This window comes from Leptodactylus fuscus, chromosome 9, assembly GCF_031893055.1.
Source record: "Leptodactylus fuscus isolate aLepFus1 chromosome 9, aLepFus1.hap2, whole genome shotgun sequence".
NCBI lineage: Eukaryota > Metazoa > Chordata > Amphibia > Anura > Leptodactylidae > Leptodactylus > Leptodactylus fuscus.
In genome coordinates, this window is record NC_134273.1 from 72,741,836 (window position 1) to 72,761,929 (window position 20,094).

The window sequence follows — 20,094 nt, forward strand, 5'->3', positions numbered from 1 at the left end:
TTATAACAATATATGTTGTTTCTTGCAGAACCCAAGTATTTAGGAAAGCTGACAGCTCTTATTTAAGATTATACTAAGTATGCCCTTTGTTTATTTAGTAATAGATTTACAACTATTATTTTAGATTGAGAATCTAGTAGGAAGAATGCTCATGCTTGCACAAAATTTGTCTCACTTCTCATTTTTAACCAGTGTCATGAAGGTATTTCATGAACATTGATTTTTCGTCAGCTGTTCACGAAGCATCAAGCTGTAAAACCTTATTGCATTACATACAGCCAGGGCTCACATTGCACAAAAAGTAAAAATCTGGTTTGTACATTTAACGTGTGTTAGTCTCTGTTATTGTAAATAAATTCTCTATAATTCCAATTTATTTCATACATTTACCTACCTGCACCATTTCCTGCTGTTAATTCTCAAGTATTTTCCATCTGTGATCAACTGAACTGGAATTTCATATAAAGTCATTTAGCTAAACTTCAAAGTACGATCTAAGGATCCATCCATACGTAGACTTCTGTTAAGATGGAGTGTAACTTATAGACATCCATGTCTTTGTATGTGATAAATCATAGGTCTAAGAACAATGTTCTAAAAATTGTCAGGTATTCTTCATCCAAAATAATCCCAAACAATTATGCAATTATCTGGAATTTTCAAGGAAGTTCAGGGTCTACAGTATAATTGGTTCTTGTATTTCTGGCTGATTATAGGAACAAGTAACCAAATTTTGATGTCTGAATGAAAGAACAATTTTCATTAGACCATTTACTTGGTGTAGAATTTTATATTTATTTCTTTATTGCGTTTTCTATTATTTTCATATATTCTTTAACAACTCAGCAGTTGACCTTTCTAGATGCTTTGCTTTAGGTTTCCATTTGTCACTCTCCTCATTCATTGCCTCTGATTCCAGCCAATACCAATTGGCTTCTCGTCCTGGGCCTTCAGCAATAAGATCCCTTTACTTCCAGTCTGCTATAGTATTTTAACACATGGTTTGTTTGGCTGGCCAGGTTCTTCTTCTTCTGCATACATCAACCTTTGCCTGACCTCTATATAGGAGTGTCTTAAGCCTTGCTCCATCTGGCTACATCTGGATTCCTTGTACCATATATGAAAGGGATTCTATTAGTAGAATCCAGTTTTTAGTTAAACCCATGTTGGAATACTCCCCCTATTCTCTCCCTACCTTTAGAAGTATATACTGTCATTCTGTATATATTCCCAGTTTCTTCATTATGGTAACGAGTCTTCTTACAGCATTGGGGGCTTCCCCTGTGGTGCGAGAAAACACTCTGTCTTCTTTTTGTTCTACGGCCTCTCCCGTTTGGCCACAGGAAAATGGCCAATGGGCATGCGCAGTGGGCATAGTCAGCCATTTTACTGTGGTCAGACAGGAGAGAAGAGCCAGAGAACAAGAAGAAGGTGGCACTGGAGTGTTTTCACCATCCCCTGTAAGAAAACTCATTACCATAATGAAGAAATAGTGAATATATACCGAACGGCAGTGTGGAGAAGACTTCTAAAGGTAGGGGAAGAATAGCCTTTCCTAAGACTATTCCCATGTGGGTTTAGCTAAAAAACGGATTCTAATTATAAAATCCCTAAGAATATCAGCCAGTCTATGTGTGAGCTGTTACTAATATATACTACTCTGAGTAATAGTAGTTCCTCATTGTACCTTTTCTCTTCCCATCCCATCATTATATACTAATATAGGCAATAGAGTATCTACATGGGATGAAGGACATAAGGGTGAAGAGCGCACAATCTATTAGACTCCACACTCTTGTTTGGACTCCAGTCAAATCTGTTATGGGTTCCATTTCTTCATATCACTTTAGTTTCTGATTGCTTTTATGGATCCTATGCTATAAGAACATGTCAGCCTCTTCCTGGACTTTCTTTGGGAAAGGTCTTCATTAGAGATGAGCGAACACTAAAATGTTCGAGGGTCGAAATCGGATTCGAACAGCCGCTCACTGTTCGACTGTTCGAACGGGTTTCGAACCCCATTATAGTCTATGGGGGGAAATGCTCGTTTCAGGGGTAGGCAACATTCGATCAAATTCTACTTACCAAGTCCATGAGTGAGGGTCAGGCTGGATTCTTGTCCCTGCGCAGCGTCCCCGCGTCCTCTTCCAGCCTTGAATTCACTCTGCTAGGCATCGGGCCTAGGCAGAGCTGACTGCGCATGCGCGGGCATGCGCAGTCGGCTCTGCCCAGGCCCGATGCCTAAGCAGAGTGAATTCAGAGCCTGAAGAGGACGCGGGGACGCTGCACGGAGAAGACTTCTAAAGGTAAGAGAAGAACCAGCGTTGATTGACCGACTGTATAGCATTCGGCCAATCAATGCTGGTTCTGCATCGAACTTTTACATTCGAATAGCGAGTGGTACTATTATATTTGGTATATGTATAGCATTCTGCCAATCAATGTTGGTTCTGCATCGAATCCTAACTTCGAACAGCTAGTAGACATGCGCAGTCGGCTCTGCCCAGACCCGATGCCTGGCAGAGTGAATGAAGAGCCGGAAGACGCCGCGCGGAAGCTGCACGGAGAAGACTTCTAAAGGTAGGAGAAGAACCAGCGTTGATTGACCGACTGTATAGCATTCGGCCAATCAATGCTGGTTCTGCATCGAACTTTTACATTCGAATAGCGAGTGGTACTCGATCGAGTACGAGTATTTTGAATACCATAGTATTTGATCGAATACCTACTCGATCGAGTACTACTCGCTCATCTCTAGTCTTCATGATAACATTGGGCCATATTAGACTTCCTTTACTTGTACTGTAGGTATGGTATTGGAAATCCATCTTGATACCTTAGAATGCGCCATCATTAATGATAGTTCTATGCAATCTCCAAGGCAATATGTTATCATTTTTTGGATCTTGGCTTAATATTGTTGCCTTCTTATGTGTTGCATTCTATTTTGTAAAATATATGTAAAACCAGCCTGGGTAGTCTTTTATTGTGGTAGAAGCCGGACATGTCGCATGTTTATTTTTTAAGCATCTGGAGATGGATTACCCCGCAGACGTGACTTAAGCTTTTTTCTTTTTTTCCTCACTTCCTTGGATACAATGATAGATACCTAGGCACAACGTTACATTTTAGAAACTAAATGCAAGCAATACCCATTAAAGCGTGATCTGTGTTTCCTTTTAGTCTTGTCATGATGATTAATAGACATAAATTATACCTTGATATATTGTGCTAAATATCTGCCATTTTTCTTTAAAATCATTAGAAATCTATTACAAAGCTTTGTGCTGACACTATGATTAATACTGAATGTGCGACAAGGGATAAATATTGCAAAACCATGACACCGTGATATTTGAAACGTATGCTTAGATTAAAATGTAAAGATCGTGCTGTAGGCATGTGATCAGTCTTACCCTGATGAAATTAAGCATATATGTGTACACGTATGTTTGTTTGGATCACTCATATGTAGAGAGGGCTTGCTATGTAATCTTAATACAAAACCGGGATATCATTCATTGCATGCAGCCGCTAAACCGGGGAACATCAAATGTAATCTAATCTAAAACACTGCGCTGGAATATTCTTGTGTGCAGACATATACATTTAGTGAATGAAATCTAAATTTACTAGCAATATACTAGTGTCCCTATGGTTTAAGTTACACAGTTTTATATATCCATCAATACAAACCTAATGAAAGCCCCAAATAGATATACACTGTATATGGAAAAAAATATCCTGTAGTTCAATAAATTATAATTTATTATACTGTATTAATATGTCCAACTCCATTCTATGCCACAATGCCAACTGTTCAGACGGCATATACAATGTGACGGATTACCTATATGACCAAACCTTCACCAACCCATGGTTATTCACCGCCTCCATCATGTCCAATTCTTCTGTCAATTGGTGTTGTTCCCCTAATTCCAGCAGAGGTGGAATTTATTCTCTAGCCCCCACCATTCCCCACCAACAAGCACAATGTTGGTGCTTGATGTGCTATATAACATCTGTAGTGTCAGAAGGGTTGTGTCAGGCAGGGAGTGTTATTCAATAATCCAATCAGAGGCAGTCAGTGTCAGAGCTCAGGGTCACACCCCTTGTCTGACATCACACTCCTGACGGTACAGAGACTAAATAGTATATTAGGAACCAAAACTAATAGCATTGATTGCTCAGGAATGGTGGGGGCTAAAGAGAGTACATTCCAACTGTGTCAGAATCAGTAGAGCAGCAGCTATTAAATTATGTCAAGAGCTGGACTTGTTGTAGATGGTAAAGGGTCTTCTTTAACTTAGCAGTCAATGGTTAGAGATCTCCAGTGTCCAATGAGATGAATCTGCTTAGACTGCTCAAGTGTATATATATTGCATGCAGTGAAATCAACATTAGAACAACCCGCTTCACTGTGAATGCAAAGCAAAGGCTACAGGCAGAGAGCAATGGCAGGATACAGAAGTTTGAGGATCTAAGACTCAACTGCTTAATGGCTTGCTAGTAGTTTAGTGTTCCCAAACAGAGAGGTTCCCTTCCAGTGCTATGTTTTGACAGGGACTATGGATTCAGTCAAGGTTACCCTTAACTCTATCAGTGATGGAGTGCGCTGTCCTGTTGTTACGTCTGCACCTGCTCTAACTTCTGTGCCATCCTCTGGCCACATTGTATAGTGCATGAGGTGTGTCCGCTCATGATTACCTGCTCCTGGATCCTGGTCCTGGTTTCTATTGGCACCGTTAGGGTTAACTGTTGTGTGCTTTGTGATTGAAAGCCTATCTACCAATTAATCCTGGGGCGAGTTCTGGACTTCCTATAAAAGGTCATCAGCCCATACATGTTTGTTGGCTGTTGTGTCTCTGATCATTCTAAGTGTTTGTCCTTGCTTTTGCTTTGTGTTACTGACTTTTTGGCTTTTCATTTCTTTTTGGATTACAATTTGGTACTGGCTTTGACCCTTGGCTTATTGACTCCTCTTCTGTGTTCTTTTGTCTTGTCCTGTTTTGTGGAACAATTGTTCAGAGAAGGGACTGTCGCCTAGTTGCCCTGCTACCGCCAAGTGTAGCTGAGGCAAGTAGGCAGGGCCAGGGGCTGGGTCAAGTTTATAACTCACTGTGTCTCTCATTCTCTTCCTTCCTGGCCTCAGCATCAACAACTGGGGAATTGCTCAACAGACAATTCCTTTACACCTATATTTTGACAACACAAAATATTTCCAATATTATTGGCTTGAAAACTGGATTATTATTACAGTTGTTGTTATTATTATTATTATTATTATTATTATTATTATTATTATTATTACTACAGTTATTATTATTATTATTATTATTATTATTATTGCATTTATTATTATTGCAGTTATTATTATTATTATTATTATTATTATTATTATTATTATTATTATTATTACAGTTATTATTATTATTAGAGATGAGCGAACACTAAAATGTTCGAGGTTCGAAATTCGATTCGAACAGCCGCTCACTGTTCGAGTGTTCGAATGGGTTTCGAACCCCATTATAGTCTATGGGGAACATAAACTCGTTAAGGGGGAAACCCAAATTCGTGTCTGGAGGGTCACCAAGTCCACTATGACACCCCAGGAAATGATACCAACACCCTGGAATGACACTGGGACAGCAGGGGAAGCATGTCTGGGGGCATAAAAGTCACTTTATTTCATGGAAATCCCTGTCAGTTTGCGATTTTCACAAGCTAACTTTTCCCCATAGAAATGCATTGGCCAGTGCTGATTGGCCAGAGTACGGAACTCGACCAATCAGCGCTGGCTCTGCTGGAGGAGGCGGAGTCTAAGATCGCTCCACACCAGTCTCCATTCAGGTCCGACCTTAGACTCCGCCTCCTCCGGCAGAGCCAGCGCTGATTGGCCGAAGGCTGGCCAATGCATTCCTATGCGAATGCAGAGACTTAGCAGTGCTGAGTCAGTTTTGCTCAACTACACATCTGATGCACACTCAGCACTGCTACATCAGATGTAGCAATCTGATGTAGCAGAGCCGAGGGTGCACTAGAACCCCTGTGCAAACTCAGTTCACGCTAATAGAATGCATAGGCCAGCGCTGATTGGCCAATGCATTCTATTAGCCCGATGAAGTAGAGCTGAATGTGTGTGCTAAGCACACTCATTCAGCACTGCTTCATCACGCCAATACAATGCATTAGCCAGTGCTGATTGGCCAGAGTACGGAATTCGGCCAATCAGCGCTGGCTCTGCTGGAGGAGGCGGAGTCTAAGGTCGGACCTGAATGGAGACTGGTGTGGAGCGATCTTAGACTCCGCCTCCTCCAGCAGAGCCAGCGCTGATTGGCCGAATTCCGTACTCTGGCCAATCAGCGCTGGCCAATGCATTCTATTAGCCCGATGAAGTAGAGCTGAATGTGTGTGCTAAGCACACACATTCAGCACTGCTTCATCACGCCAATACAATGCATTAGCCAGTGCTGATTGGCCAGAGTACGGAATTCGGCCAATCAGCGCTGGCTCTGCTGGAGGAGGCGGAGTCTAAGGTCGGACCTGAATGGAGACTGGTGTGGAGCGATCTTAGACTCCGCCTCCTCCAGCAGAGCCAGCGCTGATTGGCCGAATTCCGTACTCTGGCCAATCAGCGCTGGCCAATGCATTCTATTAGCCCGATGAAGTAGAGCTGAATGTGTGTGCTTAGCACACACATTCAGCTCTACTTCATCGGGCTAATAGAATGCATTGGCCAATCAGCGCTGGCCAATGCATTCTATTAGCTTGATGAAGCAGAGTGTGCACAAGGGTTCAAGCGCACCCTCGGCTCTGATGTAGCAGAGCCGAGGGTGCACAAGGGTTCAAGTGCACCCTCGGCTCTCCTACATCAGAGCCGAGGGTGCGCTTGAACCCTTGTGCAGCCTCAGCTCTGCTACATCAGAGCCGAGGGTGCGCTTGAACCCTTGTGCACACTCTGCTTCATCAAGCTAATAGAATGCATTGGCCAGCACTGATTGGCCAGAGTACGGAATTCGGCCAATCAGCGCTGGCCAATGCATCCCTATGGGAAAAAGTTTATCTCACAAAAATCACAATTACACACCCGATAGAGCCCCAAAAAGTTATTTTTAATAACATTCCCCCCTAAATAAAGGTGATCCCTAGCTATCCCTGCCTGTACAGCTATCCCTGTCTCATAGTCACAAAGTTCACATTCTCATATGACCCGGATTTGAAATCCACTATTCGTCTAAAATGGAGGTCACCTGATTTCGGCAGCCAATGACTTTTTCCAATTTTTTTCAATGCCCCCAGTGTCGTAGTTCCTGTCCCACCTCCCCTGCAAAAAAGGCGCCAGGGAAGGTGGGAGGGGAATCGAATTTTGGCGCACTTTACCACGCGGTGTTCGATTCGATTCGAACATGGCGAACACCCTGATATCCGATCGAACATGTGTTCGATAGAACACTGTTCGCTCATCTCTAATTATTATTATTATTATTATTATTATTATCATTATTATCATTATTGTTGTTCTCCTTGTCATTTTGTTGGGAAATAATTACTTTTATATACACTTTATATTTATCTTACATATAGACAACTAAAATAGTCACAACCTTGATTATTTTATTTTTTATTTTTATTTTTTTTCTCCCATGAAGCTCTCATTGGTTACATAGCCTTATCGCTTGTGCTCCTTTATAGCATTTTTTTCTTTTCCTTTTTGAACTTAGCAGCTATAAGCAAATGACTGGAAACAAATTGCATTGGACATATTCCTAGAAGGCAAGGCACAGAGGTTACTTGCCTTTAAACAACTGTGATAGCACACTCCCAGCATTTCAGTGTGAAATAGTCAACTAGACTGCTATCATGATAATTAGATAACCAGTGGAGACAGCGACATAATCAGAAAGACATCTAAGCTCTGTGTTTCTCACTATTTTATTTATACCCGTTGTGATATATTGTTATTCTTCCTAAAGATAATGTTTAGAACCACTTAGTTTAATAGATACTTTTAAGCGACTCTAGCTTATACATTTCTGGGGGTTTTAAATAAGTAGTCTTAGAAAATTCTGAATATATATATATATATATATATATATATATATATATATATACAAAGCTATAACAATCTCACGGATCGTACCACCATCAATGGATAGAACTATGTCACAGCATGGTCAATTTCCCATTGAATCCAGAGACCATCACTTTCCAGCCTCTAAGGACTGCTCCATTAATTTTCCAGATATCTTATCAATCAGCTTACTTTGTTGAGCGTCTTTAACGTGACAAATAGATTTCCCGATCGTATATTGATATTCTTCAGTTATAGGCACACTCTTTCATTTTGCAAATCCCCAAATAGATGAACCAACTGAATTATCTTTAGCTTGAACTTATAGATTTTTTTTTTTTTTACTAGAGTCCATGTTGTTTTGAGTCTTCCATGATCCATGAGAAGGCTTAAATGTAGTTTATCATTAGTAATAACTATTAGAAGAAAATTGGCAACATATTAAGTATCTGTCCAATGAACCAGATTACCAAACATGTATTATTGACATCCCATTAGCAGTCCTTATTAGTTATATCATTGAAATTATCTGTTTGTCTCAGAACTTTATTTCAATTGATGTGTAAATTTTTTTTATAATACAATAATAAATAATTTCCTTATCATTAAAATCAGGAAAAAAAATCCAACATTATAGGAATAGATCATATCTACTAGTTGGTAGAGATTTTTTTTTTTATAAATTCAGAGAACATGATAAGATTTTGGTTGTATGCAGTCACCACTAGAGGGAGCTAAGTAAATATTAATTTATAGACTAGTGGCAGCTGCAGAATAACACTGCAGCTTTGAGTTTATCTGTAGGGAATGTAGTTCAGTGCAGGACACCCTCCCACCAAGATCCACCTAACAATTTCATGGTAGGTATGTGTAAAGGGACCAACCAAAGATGTCAACTAAGGGCAGGTTCTCATCTGCGCCCCGGTCTCCGTTTAGCTGGTTTCCGTTTCCTGTCCTAAACTGGACCGGAGATGGAAACCTGCAGTCATATTTCAAACCCATTTGTTTGAATGGGTTTGGAAATTGTCCAGCCAAGAGCGCCGGTGAGCGTTTTGTGAACCGTTTTTTTTTAACCAGACGCAAAGTTCTGCATGTCCGACTTTGTGTCCGGTAAAAAAAAAAAAAAGATTTTGCCACAGAGAGCACAAAACAGTCACAGGCACTCACGGCCGACACTTTCTGCCAGGTTTCTGTATTTTGTCGGTAGAAGACTGAAACCTGAAAAAAGAGTTCGGGCGTTGGTGTGAACCCGCCCTAAGTTCCTAATGGATGGCTTATGGTTAACCTGGAGAAAGGAGTCTTGACTCTGCAGTGGTTTATGGATTTTCCATCCATAAGATTGTGTCTTATTAATTGGTACATAAAAAGGGCCAAACAGATTTCTTGCTTAGTCATAAAGCTCTAAGGGCAAACAGTCTATAACAAATGTCACAAAGTTGGTTATGATGCATAAAGTCCACTTCTATATCATTGTAAGACAATCCCTTTATTATTTGTGGGGAGGGGGGGTTCCTAAAAGTTTAACGCTGAATATTATTACATCATGCCTGTCCTGGTTGTATAGACAGTATTTACTATAGAACAAAAGTAATAGGAAAAATGTAACTTCTAATGATTGTTTCTGAACTTCTTACAGATTTTTAAAGCTATGAATATTCCTCAAATAAAGAATCCATCGCTCCCGCCTGTGGATGAAATGCCAACATCATTCAGAAGTAAGATCGCCCTTATTGGTGCAGGACCAGCAAGCATCAGCTGCGCCTCTTTTCTGGCCCGACTTGGATATTCTGATATCACTGTGTTTGAGAAGCAGAATTTTTCTGGAGGTTTAAGGTAAACTATACCATAAAAAAGTTTCTGAGAGTGGATAGCCAAAGGGAAGAGACTCTTGTGAAAGACTTGTGTATATCTGTTTCATGTGCCATTTATAAGTTGTCTGCCATCTCAGTTCCTTCACCCATGCTGATATGGTTATCCTAGTGTAATCTATATGTCCTATTATAGATGGCTTTGCAGAGTCATATCACAAGGCACTTGCTTTGCTCTGAGTTCCAAGGGCAGCAAATGCTATAGATTATAGATTAGTGAAATGGAACTTGTGTCTCCTATACCGAGCCCTGATCTCAACATCATCCAGTTTGTCTGGGATTACAAGAGACGGATTGGAGCAAGCCTATATCCAGATCTTTCAAGTTCTTTCAAACACAATGTGAAAGTACACGGTCTACCAATAAGTATTTGGACACCCGTGGTAGAATAGAAAAAACACAATTATTCCTATCCAATAGTTGGTAGACCCCAGCAGATGCTTCCTTACGGATGGTATTGATGGACACAATACTCCCGGATGCCTGGTGACACTCCTGGTGTATGTGAGCCATCGGTTGGGTGCATTTTCTCTGGCCAGCAGTTGTCGGTCTCTATCTCCCAGTTTCGGAAGTCTGCCGACTCGGGGCACGTTCCGACAATCACCGTTCACCTTCCACTTTATAATCACATAGGCCACTGTTGATTTTGGGTAATTAAGTTTGCTTGCTATGTCTCTTAAGGATCGACCATTTCTATGGTCCCCCACAATTACCCCTTTCTTGAAATCGGACAACTCTGCACTTCGTGGCGTCTTGCATACAACTAATGCATATACAAAAATATAAAGTATATAGATAAAAAAAAATATCCATGCAAGTTTAATAATTTTTCTGAGAACTATAGTTAGAAAATGCAGAAAGAAATACTTATAATAACACCTTCTGGCTGTCTTTAAAAGGTGGGAAATAATATGGAACGTCAAAGTTTGTGATCTCGACCGGTCGCTTCTGCAGCGTTTGATTTTTTTGTTCCATTCAATGATCATTAGTGTCTTAGCGCTATACAATGATGTCTACAGGAGCTAATGAAAGATGTAACGGATCTGGATGATGTGTTTTCACAGTGCATCAGAAATCCCTCAGTTCCGTTTGCCATATGATGTTGTCAGTTTTGAGATCGAGCTGATGAAGGACCTCGGAGTTAAGGTAATGATAATGATACCATAAACTGATCTGCCAGACGTAAACTGCTAAATACCATGTCCATTAGTAGCAAACAATTAAAAGCTACAGTAGGCAGTAGCAAAGAGATGTTTCCTCTTGCTCAGGGCATTTGTCTGTCTGCTGTCTGAATGCCAGTAGTCTGGAAAAGGGCAATCGATAGTTCTCATTTGGCATGCCTACATGTGATTAATTGTCCGTTAAAAAAAGAAAGGAAACAAAGTTAAGTTGCTTTAGGGGTTCCAGGTGGTAGCTGGACGGAACAGAATCATCTAGGCACATCGGCTGTAGAGCCATCTTATATATGAGAATGCCAATAATACCGAGCACTTCTTGTTAAGCGGCATCTATCCCATACTAACATTGCAGTACAAATCTACCAGAATTTGCATCATTTTGCAGACAGTATGGTAACTTGATAAAACAATAGCTTTGTTCACCAGGTCAACGTAATTCTAATCTAAACAAGTCCACTTCAGAAGGTTTTCCACACGAATAATAGAACCTCCTCTAAATACTTTTTTTTTATTAACTACCTATCAAGGCCTTGTTTTATTGGCTACTGTAAGGATATCAAAAAGCAAGCCCATAGGGGCAACATGGTGGCTTGGTGGTTAGCACTGCAGTGCTGGAGTCCTGGGTTCAAATTCTGCCAGAGACATCTGCAAGGAGTTTGTATGTTATCCCCGTGTTTGCATGGATTTCCTCCCATACTCCAAAGACATATATTAGCGGAAAAAATGTACATTGTGAGCCCTATATGGGGCTCACAATCTACAAAAAAAAAAAAAGTCCATAAACTGTATCATCTCTGGCCAGGTTTTTGACTTTTTTTTACGTAGATTGTGAGCCCCATATAGGGATCACAATGTACATTTTTATTTTCCTATCAGTATCAGGGAGAACATATCAGGTAGAACATATAAACTCCTTGCATATGTTGTTCCTGGCAGGATTTGAACCTAGGATTACAGTGTTGCAAGGTTGCAATGCTAACCACTGAGCCACCGTGCTGCCAGGTTTTTGGCTCTTATAAGTCTGCCCGATAGACAGTTTACGTCTCCTGACACTCTCCCAACCTCCTGTTAAGGATTTCTTAAAACCACCCTATTCTTCCAAACCCCGGCAACCCCTCCCCACACCCTGTCCACATGAGATGCCTTACCCCACCTAACCTAATTGTGGCAGGTTAGACATTGTGCCCCCCCCCCCTCCCGGCCCTCTCTATAGCTCTAGAACGGGAAACTGAAGATGTAGATCTATTTATGGGATGGATCTGCTTAAATTTCCTATAGCCCTATTTTGAAACTTTTTTTGTATAACACTACTGAAATCTATGCATTCATGTTATTGCAATGACTTACAGTACCAAAGATAGATAATAGTTATTTCGTTTTCTGCAAGGTAGAGAGGAAGGAAGAGATCAGAATGTAATACTGTAGGAGACATCGTACTAATAATCACAAACACCTGTCCGCAAAGAATTCCACATCTATTTGGATGACACGTTTCGAGAAGCAGCTGTTCCCTTCATCAGGTCTATTATGAGAACAAGCGACATTTGTGAGTGGATGCTGACGTCCAGAAGTACAGCTTGCTTCTTACAATTGTCCTGATGAAGGAAACATTCATTTCCTGAAAAATGTCGTCTAAATATATCCTTTATTCTTTTACGCTTGGTGTTCGGGATTAGAAACTGTTTCTGTTACATTTTGGTCTTCCCGTCTTGTCGTCTGTCCTTGCCATTTAGACAGAGGGTATTGTACGGAGCTCAACAGACAGATTCTGATGTCTCATCTGATGAGTGAAAAGGTGATCAGAAGCTAAAAGCTCCCCAGAACTTTTCATGTGTGCTTGGCACGCTATACATACCAATTTTTCTTAACCACTTGAGATTGGGAGCAGGATTGATCCTATGAGGAACATTGCAGTGTCCTTTGTTGGTTGGGATTTTTTTGGCTTCTTGACTTAAAAAGGTTTACAAACACTGATCTATACTATACACGTCTGGCTCCAGCCTTCAGTGGTGTTGTTCATAGTATAGCTCAACATGCTCAGGTGAGTGGGATTTTTTTGTTTCCCTTTTTTTTCCCATTATTATTACACCACAGTGCCCCATATTTAACCTCATTGCGTTCTGTACTGGGAACAGCGACTACTCATCCCAGTGTTACTTTGGTCCATATTAGTTTGAAGGTAACGGTTCAATGATACTATATACTAAACATGTAAAAACACCACCATTCCAACCTGAACAAGACCTAGTAGACATCCAACAGTATTACTACAGCGATGCTTCTCCCCATTCAGTATCTATGGTCAGTCGGATATGTTCATTATATTAATGGTGTTGCCTACTTCCATGCGGATGCTTTAAGTGGCTGAATACTAACAACACTTATGAAACTTTGGTGTCAAGGAGTTCCTCTTAAGAATTCTTTGTTTACCTAAGCTCATGTGATCAGAACACCTGACATCTGCCCTAGAGAATAAATTCACAAGATCCTGTGCAAGATGTAGACAAAAATCAAAATATGAACAGCCCCTATTCATTTATGCATTCTAGTATGCCGGAACCAATTCTACTGCTACCGTTGTATGGACCCACATTGGAGAGGGTAGCTAAACTTTACGATGCATGTAGGCCATTAATATTACATTGGTTATGGTCCAATACCTGTTACTATACTCCCTCTAGTCAACTGTTTGATGAGGCGGCATAGCCCTAGAAAGCGCCATCTCCTTTTCTTTGGCCTGTAATGTCATATTATTAGTAGAGATGAGCAAGTAGTACTCGATCGAGTAGGTATTCGATCGAATACTACGGTATTCGAAATACTCGTACTCGATCGAGTACCACTCGCTATTCGAATGTAAAAGTTCGATGCAGAACCAGCATTGATTGGCCGAATGCTATACAGTCAGCCAATCAATGCTGGTTCTTCTCCTACCTTTAGAAGTCTTCTTCTTGCAGCTTCCCCGCAGCGTCTTCCAACTCTTCATTCCTCACTCCTGGACTTGGTAAGTATAATTTGTTCGAACGTTGCCTACTCCTGAAACGAGCATTTTCCCCCCATAGACTATAATAGGGTTCAAGTAGTCGAATATTGAGAGGCTACTCGAAACGAATATCGAACCTCGAACATTTTACTGTTCGCTCATCTCTAATTATTAGCCATTCCCATTCCAATGAATAAGACTGAGCTGTAACACCAACCACACTCTCTATACAATGTGGAGCTCTCTACTTAGTATACAGTAAGGATGCCGTAGAACTCATCTAAACATTCTTCAAACTGTTAATAAGTGAAGGTGCCAGATGTCAGACCCCCTACTACTGTAACCTGATATTGGTCAGACCCCCTACCAATCTGATATTGATGACCTATCTTAAGGCTAGGTCATCAATGTCATAGTACTGGAAAATACCTTTACACCAAGTATGATTCACATAAGTACAGACAATAGATGACACCTATTAAGTTTCTACACCTAATACATCAGTAAAAGCTAGAACACATTCTAATATTTGTTAATATTAAAGATTTCTTGGAAGAGATATTAAAGCCATTCCTTACCTGCCTGTTTGCCAACTCTACATCCAGCTGTGCTGAATTTCGAGCATTGATTAAGCTTGACTTCCAAGGCCATAAATCAGACTCACTAGGTAGCCTGTTGTGATCTTGTTAGGTATGATCAGAGTACGATATGGATCAATTGTTTCTGCAGCCTCCATGTTTATAGTAATCAAACTGAAATATTAAAGAGAACAGGTCTGAAAAATACCATTGTAATCTCAAAAACCATCTGCTCGCGTTTACACCCTCAGCTTGGCACAGAACCTCTATTTGTTCTCTTTTGCTTTAATTTCTGACAACTGTTCCCCTACTCACATATAGCATTTGCAAAATAACTTTTACCCTATTGTTGTCCTTTTTGGTCGCACTAATGGGGTCCTCCAGGAAGAACATATTGTCATCCATATACAGGGTGTCCAGAAAGTAAATACAGGGTGGACTTTAGCCAGTATATGAAGTATTTTTTATTAATGAACATGTGACCATGCAAATGCACTGTGGCGGTGCATTTCTGCAGGATGATTTGCCGGTGTTGCTCGAAGACGTTTCTTTGAACATAAGGGTAAGGATGTGGCTCCAGCAGGATGGAGCACCTCTCCATTGTGGCCACATCATCCATGAACACATTACAACCGATGGCCAAATCGGTGGATCGGACGCGCGACCTGTGCCATGGCCCCCTCACTCTCTGGATTTGACCCAACTTGATTTTTTTTTTGTGGGGACATGTCAAGTCCATTGTGTACTCCACGCTTGTGCCAACCCGCAATGAGCTTGTGAACCGCATCCAGACTGTGTTCGTCGCGGTAAGGGCCATGCCAGATGTCTGTGAATGGGTGCATCAATCCATCTCCTGGCGTTGCACTGCTTGCATCAAGGCAGGCGGCCAGCACTTCGAGTAATTCTTGTAATAAGTAACAGTGATTAAACTAATTCCCCATTAAAGTGCTTTCTCTTCTTCGTTTCTCCTTTCACATGGCGTAGTGAGGGATAGGAAACCAACATCTTGGTCTACCTGCAGCGCCACAACGGTGCATTTCCATTCACATGTTCATTAATAAAAAACGTTTCATATACTGGCTAAAATCCACCCTTTCATTTTGTGTCCTTACTTTCCGGACACCCTGTATAATAACAGGCTCCTGTCCAAATTATACTTACTAGCAACAACTTTGAGTCTGTGGATGGAGGGGAAGGGAATTATCCTTGGTCAATCATCTGACTCTACATGACATCTCATGCGCAAAGGAGTGTGCAGGAATTATTGTATCGTCTATCCTAAGGATATGCCATAAATATGTGAGTGGAGGGGGCTGAATCTTGTTTGGGGTTGTATTATACAGTGCATGCAACCAGAGCTCTGTACACTGTGTAGTGACTGGGTGCGATTACTCATGACAACGGGAATAGGTATATACCAAAGGCAGATCTGGGGGACTTCATTAGGTCATCAAATGCCATGTAACAGTGTCGGCAACCCATGATAGTTTGAACAGGGGTGCCAATGCCCAATAGAGGGAGTCTTCTCCCTCTGGAGCCATTAAAAAGGTCAGCGGTCAGTACTGTTTCTTTGCAGCACTGGGGTCTTGAGTATGAATCTGACCAAGGCCAACATCTCTTATTACACCTGTGTCCTCTGACATGCCAAAAATATACTGATAGGTAAATTGGCTTCCTGTAAAACAACTGACTAGGGTTGAGCGATCGGGATCGGAAAAGATCGGATTTCGATCGGCGATCGAGTAAATTTCACGATCGCGATCGGAATTCCGACCCAATCTTTTCCAGCGGGATCAAGATCGGAGGTTATCTCAAGATCGGCTCAACCCTAAAAATGACTTTTCCCATAGAGAAGCATTGACTAGGGTTGAGGATCGGGTTCGGAAAGGATCGGATTCCGATCGGCGATCAAGCAAATTTCGCGATTGCGATCAGGATCGAAAATCATTGGAAATCGGATTTTAAAATCGATCTTGAAATCTCAAGATCGGCTCAACCCTACAACTGACCGTGGTGGGTGTTGGGAATGAGTTCCCACTACTAACTCCCCTAGTCCACAATACTTTGAGACCCTTAATGAGAAAAGGACATTACAAATGTTTGTCATTTCATATATGGGGAACCCAGAAGTTGGACCGCACATATTGAGCATGCATTGTGTGTAAGTCCTAGGAAATCCCTTTAATGAAATGAATCAAGTATGGTTGTGTGTAGGGTTGAGCCGATCTTGAGATTTCAAGATCGATTTTAAAATCCGATTTCCGATCAGTTTCCAGCTGATCTCGATCCTGATCGCGATCGCGAAATTTGCTCGGTCGCCGATCGGAATCCGATCCTTTCCAAACCCGATCCTCAACCCTAGTCAATGCTTCTCTATGGGAAAAGTCACTTTTAGGGTTGAGCCGATCTTGAGATAACCTCCGATCTCGATCCCACTGGAAAAGATCGGGTCGGAATTTCGATCGCGATCGTGAAATTTACTCGATCGCCGATCGAAATCCGATCTTTTCCGATCCCGATCGCTCAACCCTAGTTGTGTGCTTTATATGTCCAGGACCATGGACAGCTGTACTAGAGCTCTAGAAAGGCTCTGAGTAGCAATTTCTCCAAGCGGATCATATTTTATACTCACATTAAAGTGCAATTTCCTAATGTCCCTCAAAAAGAGTCTTCGCTTTGGAATGGTTCTCTACAATGAATGCAATATAAAGTATACAATAGCTCTTCAAGCCCTTTCTATCCATTTCCTATGCAGTATTGAATATTACTGCTGTTTAGACTAATAAACCCATAGACTTACCAATTTACATTAACCTATCTCGATCTATTAATGGGATCCAAGTATGTCCAATCTAAACGGGTTCAGCTTTTACATGAGTAATCATAGCATCGATACAATACAATCTCACTTATCGAGCACTATGCCCAAGGTATACTTACAGGACTGTGCTCTTTTATATTCTCAAAAAGAGAAAAATCGCATACGGTATGCTTTTAGTAGCCTATCGGCATTTTGCAATGCAGGCATACTGTAATGAGATGTTTGCTTTTTGCAGTAAATTTCCACATATTTCCATTATTGTGCCATGACCCCGGCTCCCTGCGCTCTCCAGGATTTCACCGCTGCACAAACATTCGATGTAAGCACTGAAGATAGACAATAACCAGGGAAAAAATGTAGATATGGCTTACAAAAATGCACAAGACTGAAACGTTGCCATTCAAAGCAAATCCTCCCGGAGTACATTAGTGAGATTTTTCACTATACCTTTAAAAACATATCGCAGGATAACTTATACATTACATAGTGAATAAAGAATATAGTTTAGGGACTCCGTGCGCAGAATCTATAAAGGACAATGCTAGGTTACAATCCAACCTAATCTAAAGCAATTTACATTAATGAATGCAAATGTATGGTCGCTGAAGGTAAGAGTTGTCCTAGCTTCAAGTACATGAAATATGAAGATACGTTTCCCCACATTTTTGTGACACTTGTTTTGCTATAGGATGAGTGAAGTCTATAAGAATAAAGCCATACAAGCAATGACAGCATGAGGGCGCTAACATATATGCAGACATTGAATATTTGACTTATTCTGTATAGAGCTGGACAGAATAATATTGCGATTACTGCTTCACATGGATGTCACCATGGTGGATAGATTGTTCCTTCTTTAGAACGTCATAGGAGGGCGGTCATCAGTCAAAGGCTCCCAGGCTTGTCACTACATAGCATAATGGAACCAGGGATTCCCAGCCAGTCTTCCACACTGGTACGGCCAGGTTTTAAGACGCGTTGCGTCTCCGATATGAAGGGAATGGCCACCAAAGCTGAATGTTCTTGCCTTGTCAGATTGCAGACTCTACTCAACTCCAGGTCTAGCAAGTACCAGAGTGGGAGACTGGCTGGGAATCCCTGGTTCTGTTGACATGTCAATGACTACCTAAGCTTAATGTTCCTGTCTCGTCCAATTGCAGGCGATATGCAGCTTCAGATATGGCAAGTACTGGTATGGGAGACTGGCTGAGAATCCCTGGTTCTGTTGTCTCTATATAACTTGCTTCTGGCAGGATGTAAAGGCAGACATTATGTTAGTAAATAATTGCATTTTCCGTAGTATAATGATTTGGAATCATCTTTAGACTCGTACTTTGTGCTGTTCTTCTATAATCTTTACTAGAAAACTGTGAATAAATTGACAACTGGGTTTTGCCAGTTGTGGGTGTGTCCTTGTCCAATGTCCAATCAGAGCTGACCGTGTCATACTGTGTAGGGACACGCCCAGGGGCAGAACTATCGCGGTAGCTGCAGTAGCGACAGCCACAGGGCTGGGCACAAAAGGGGGCCTGGCGGCAGCCGCTACTGCTACAGATTATTATTTTTTAAATAGGCTGTTACCTGCTGGAATAACTCTTCACTAACCGATCCTGACACCAGCTCACGGCTGCCGGCACTTCCCCTTCTGCGGAGGCGACTGTGAGCAGGAGCCGGGATCAGTAAGAGAGGCCATGTGCACGCAATCCCCAGAAACACTATCATTATACTGGGGGGGAGGTCTTTTCAAACCCCTGAGTATAATGATCGGATGCCCAGGGGAGGTGAGGTTAACATAAACACCACTGTTACTTACCCCTCCTCGCTCTGGAAGGTTTCAGGCCTCCTTGTGTGATGTCATAGACGTCATATGGGCCGGGCTTGCATCCTTATGCGTCGAGATGCAAGCCATGGCTCAAGTGATGTCTCTTCCATCATTGAAGATGGCCAATATCAGCAGGGAGTGTGCCATAGCACTGTAGAGGTAAGTAACAATGTTTTTTGTTTGTATTCTCCCCTAGGTCTCTTATTATTGTACTCGAGGGTCTGAAAACACCTCAGAGTATAATAATTTTTCATGGTCCACAATTGGGCATAATACTGTGTGCAGGGGCCACTGTGGGGCATAATACTGTGTGCAGGGGCCACTATGGGGTATAATACTGTGTGCAGGGGCCACTGTAGGGCATAATACTGTGTGCAGGGGCCACTATGGGGTATAATACTGTGTGCAGGGGCCACTGTAGGGCATAATACTGTGTGCAGGGGCCACTATGGGGTATAATACTGTGTGCAGGGGCCACTGTAGGGCATAATACTGTGTGCAGGGGCCACTATGGGGTATAATACTGTGTGCAGGGGCCACTGTAGGGCATAATACTGTGTGCAGGGGCCACTATGGGGTATAATACTGTGTGCAGGGGCCACTGTAGGACATAATACTGTGTGCAGAGGCCACTTTGGGACATAATATTGTGTGCAGGGGCCACTATGGGGTATAATACTGTGTGCAGGGGCCACTATGGGGCATAATACTGTGTGCAGGGACCACTATGGGGTATAATACTGTGTGCAGGGGCCACTGTAGGGCATAATACT

At 41.6% G+C, this 20,094-nt stretch overlaps 1 protein-coding gene across 1 annotated transcript in view; it reads left to right on the plus strand.

Annotated features, from left to right (window-relative positions):
• DPYD (dihydropyrimidine dehydrogenase) overlaps window positions 1-20,094 on the plus strand; it is a 655,808-nt gene that overhangs the window by 209,041 nt on the left and 426,673 nt on the right. Inside the window, exons 6-7 of the mRNA XM_075286742.1 lie at window positions 9,708-9,904; window positions 11,004-11,085. Coding sequence (XP_075142843.1) covers window positions 9,708-9,904; window positions 11,004-11,085 — 279 coding nt within the window. The remainder of the gene's footprint in view (window positions 1-9,707; window positions 9,905-11,003; window positions 11,086-20,094) is intronic.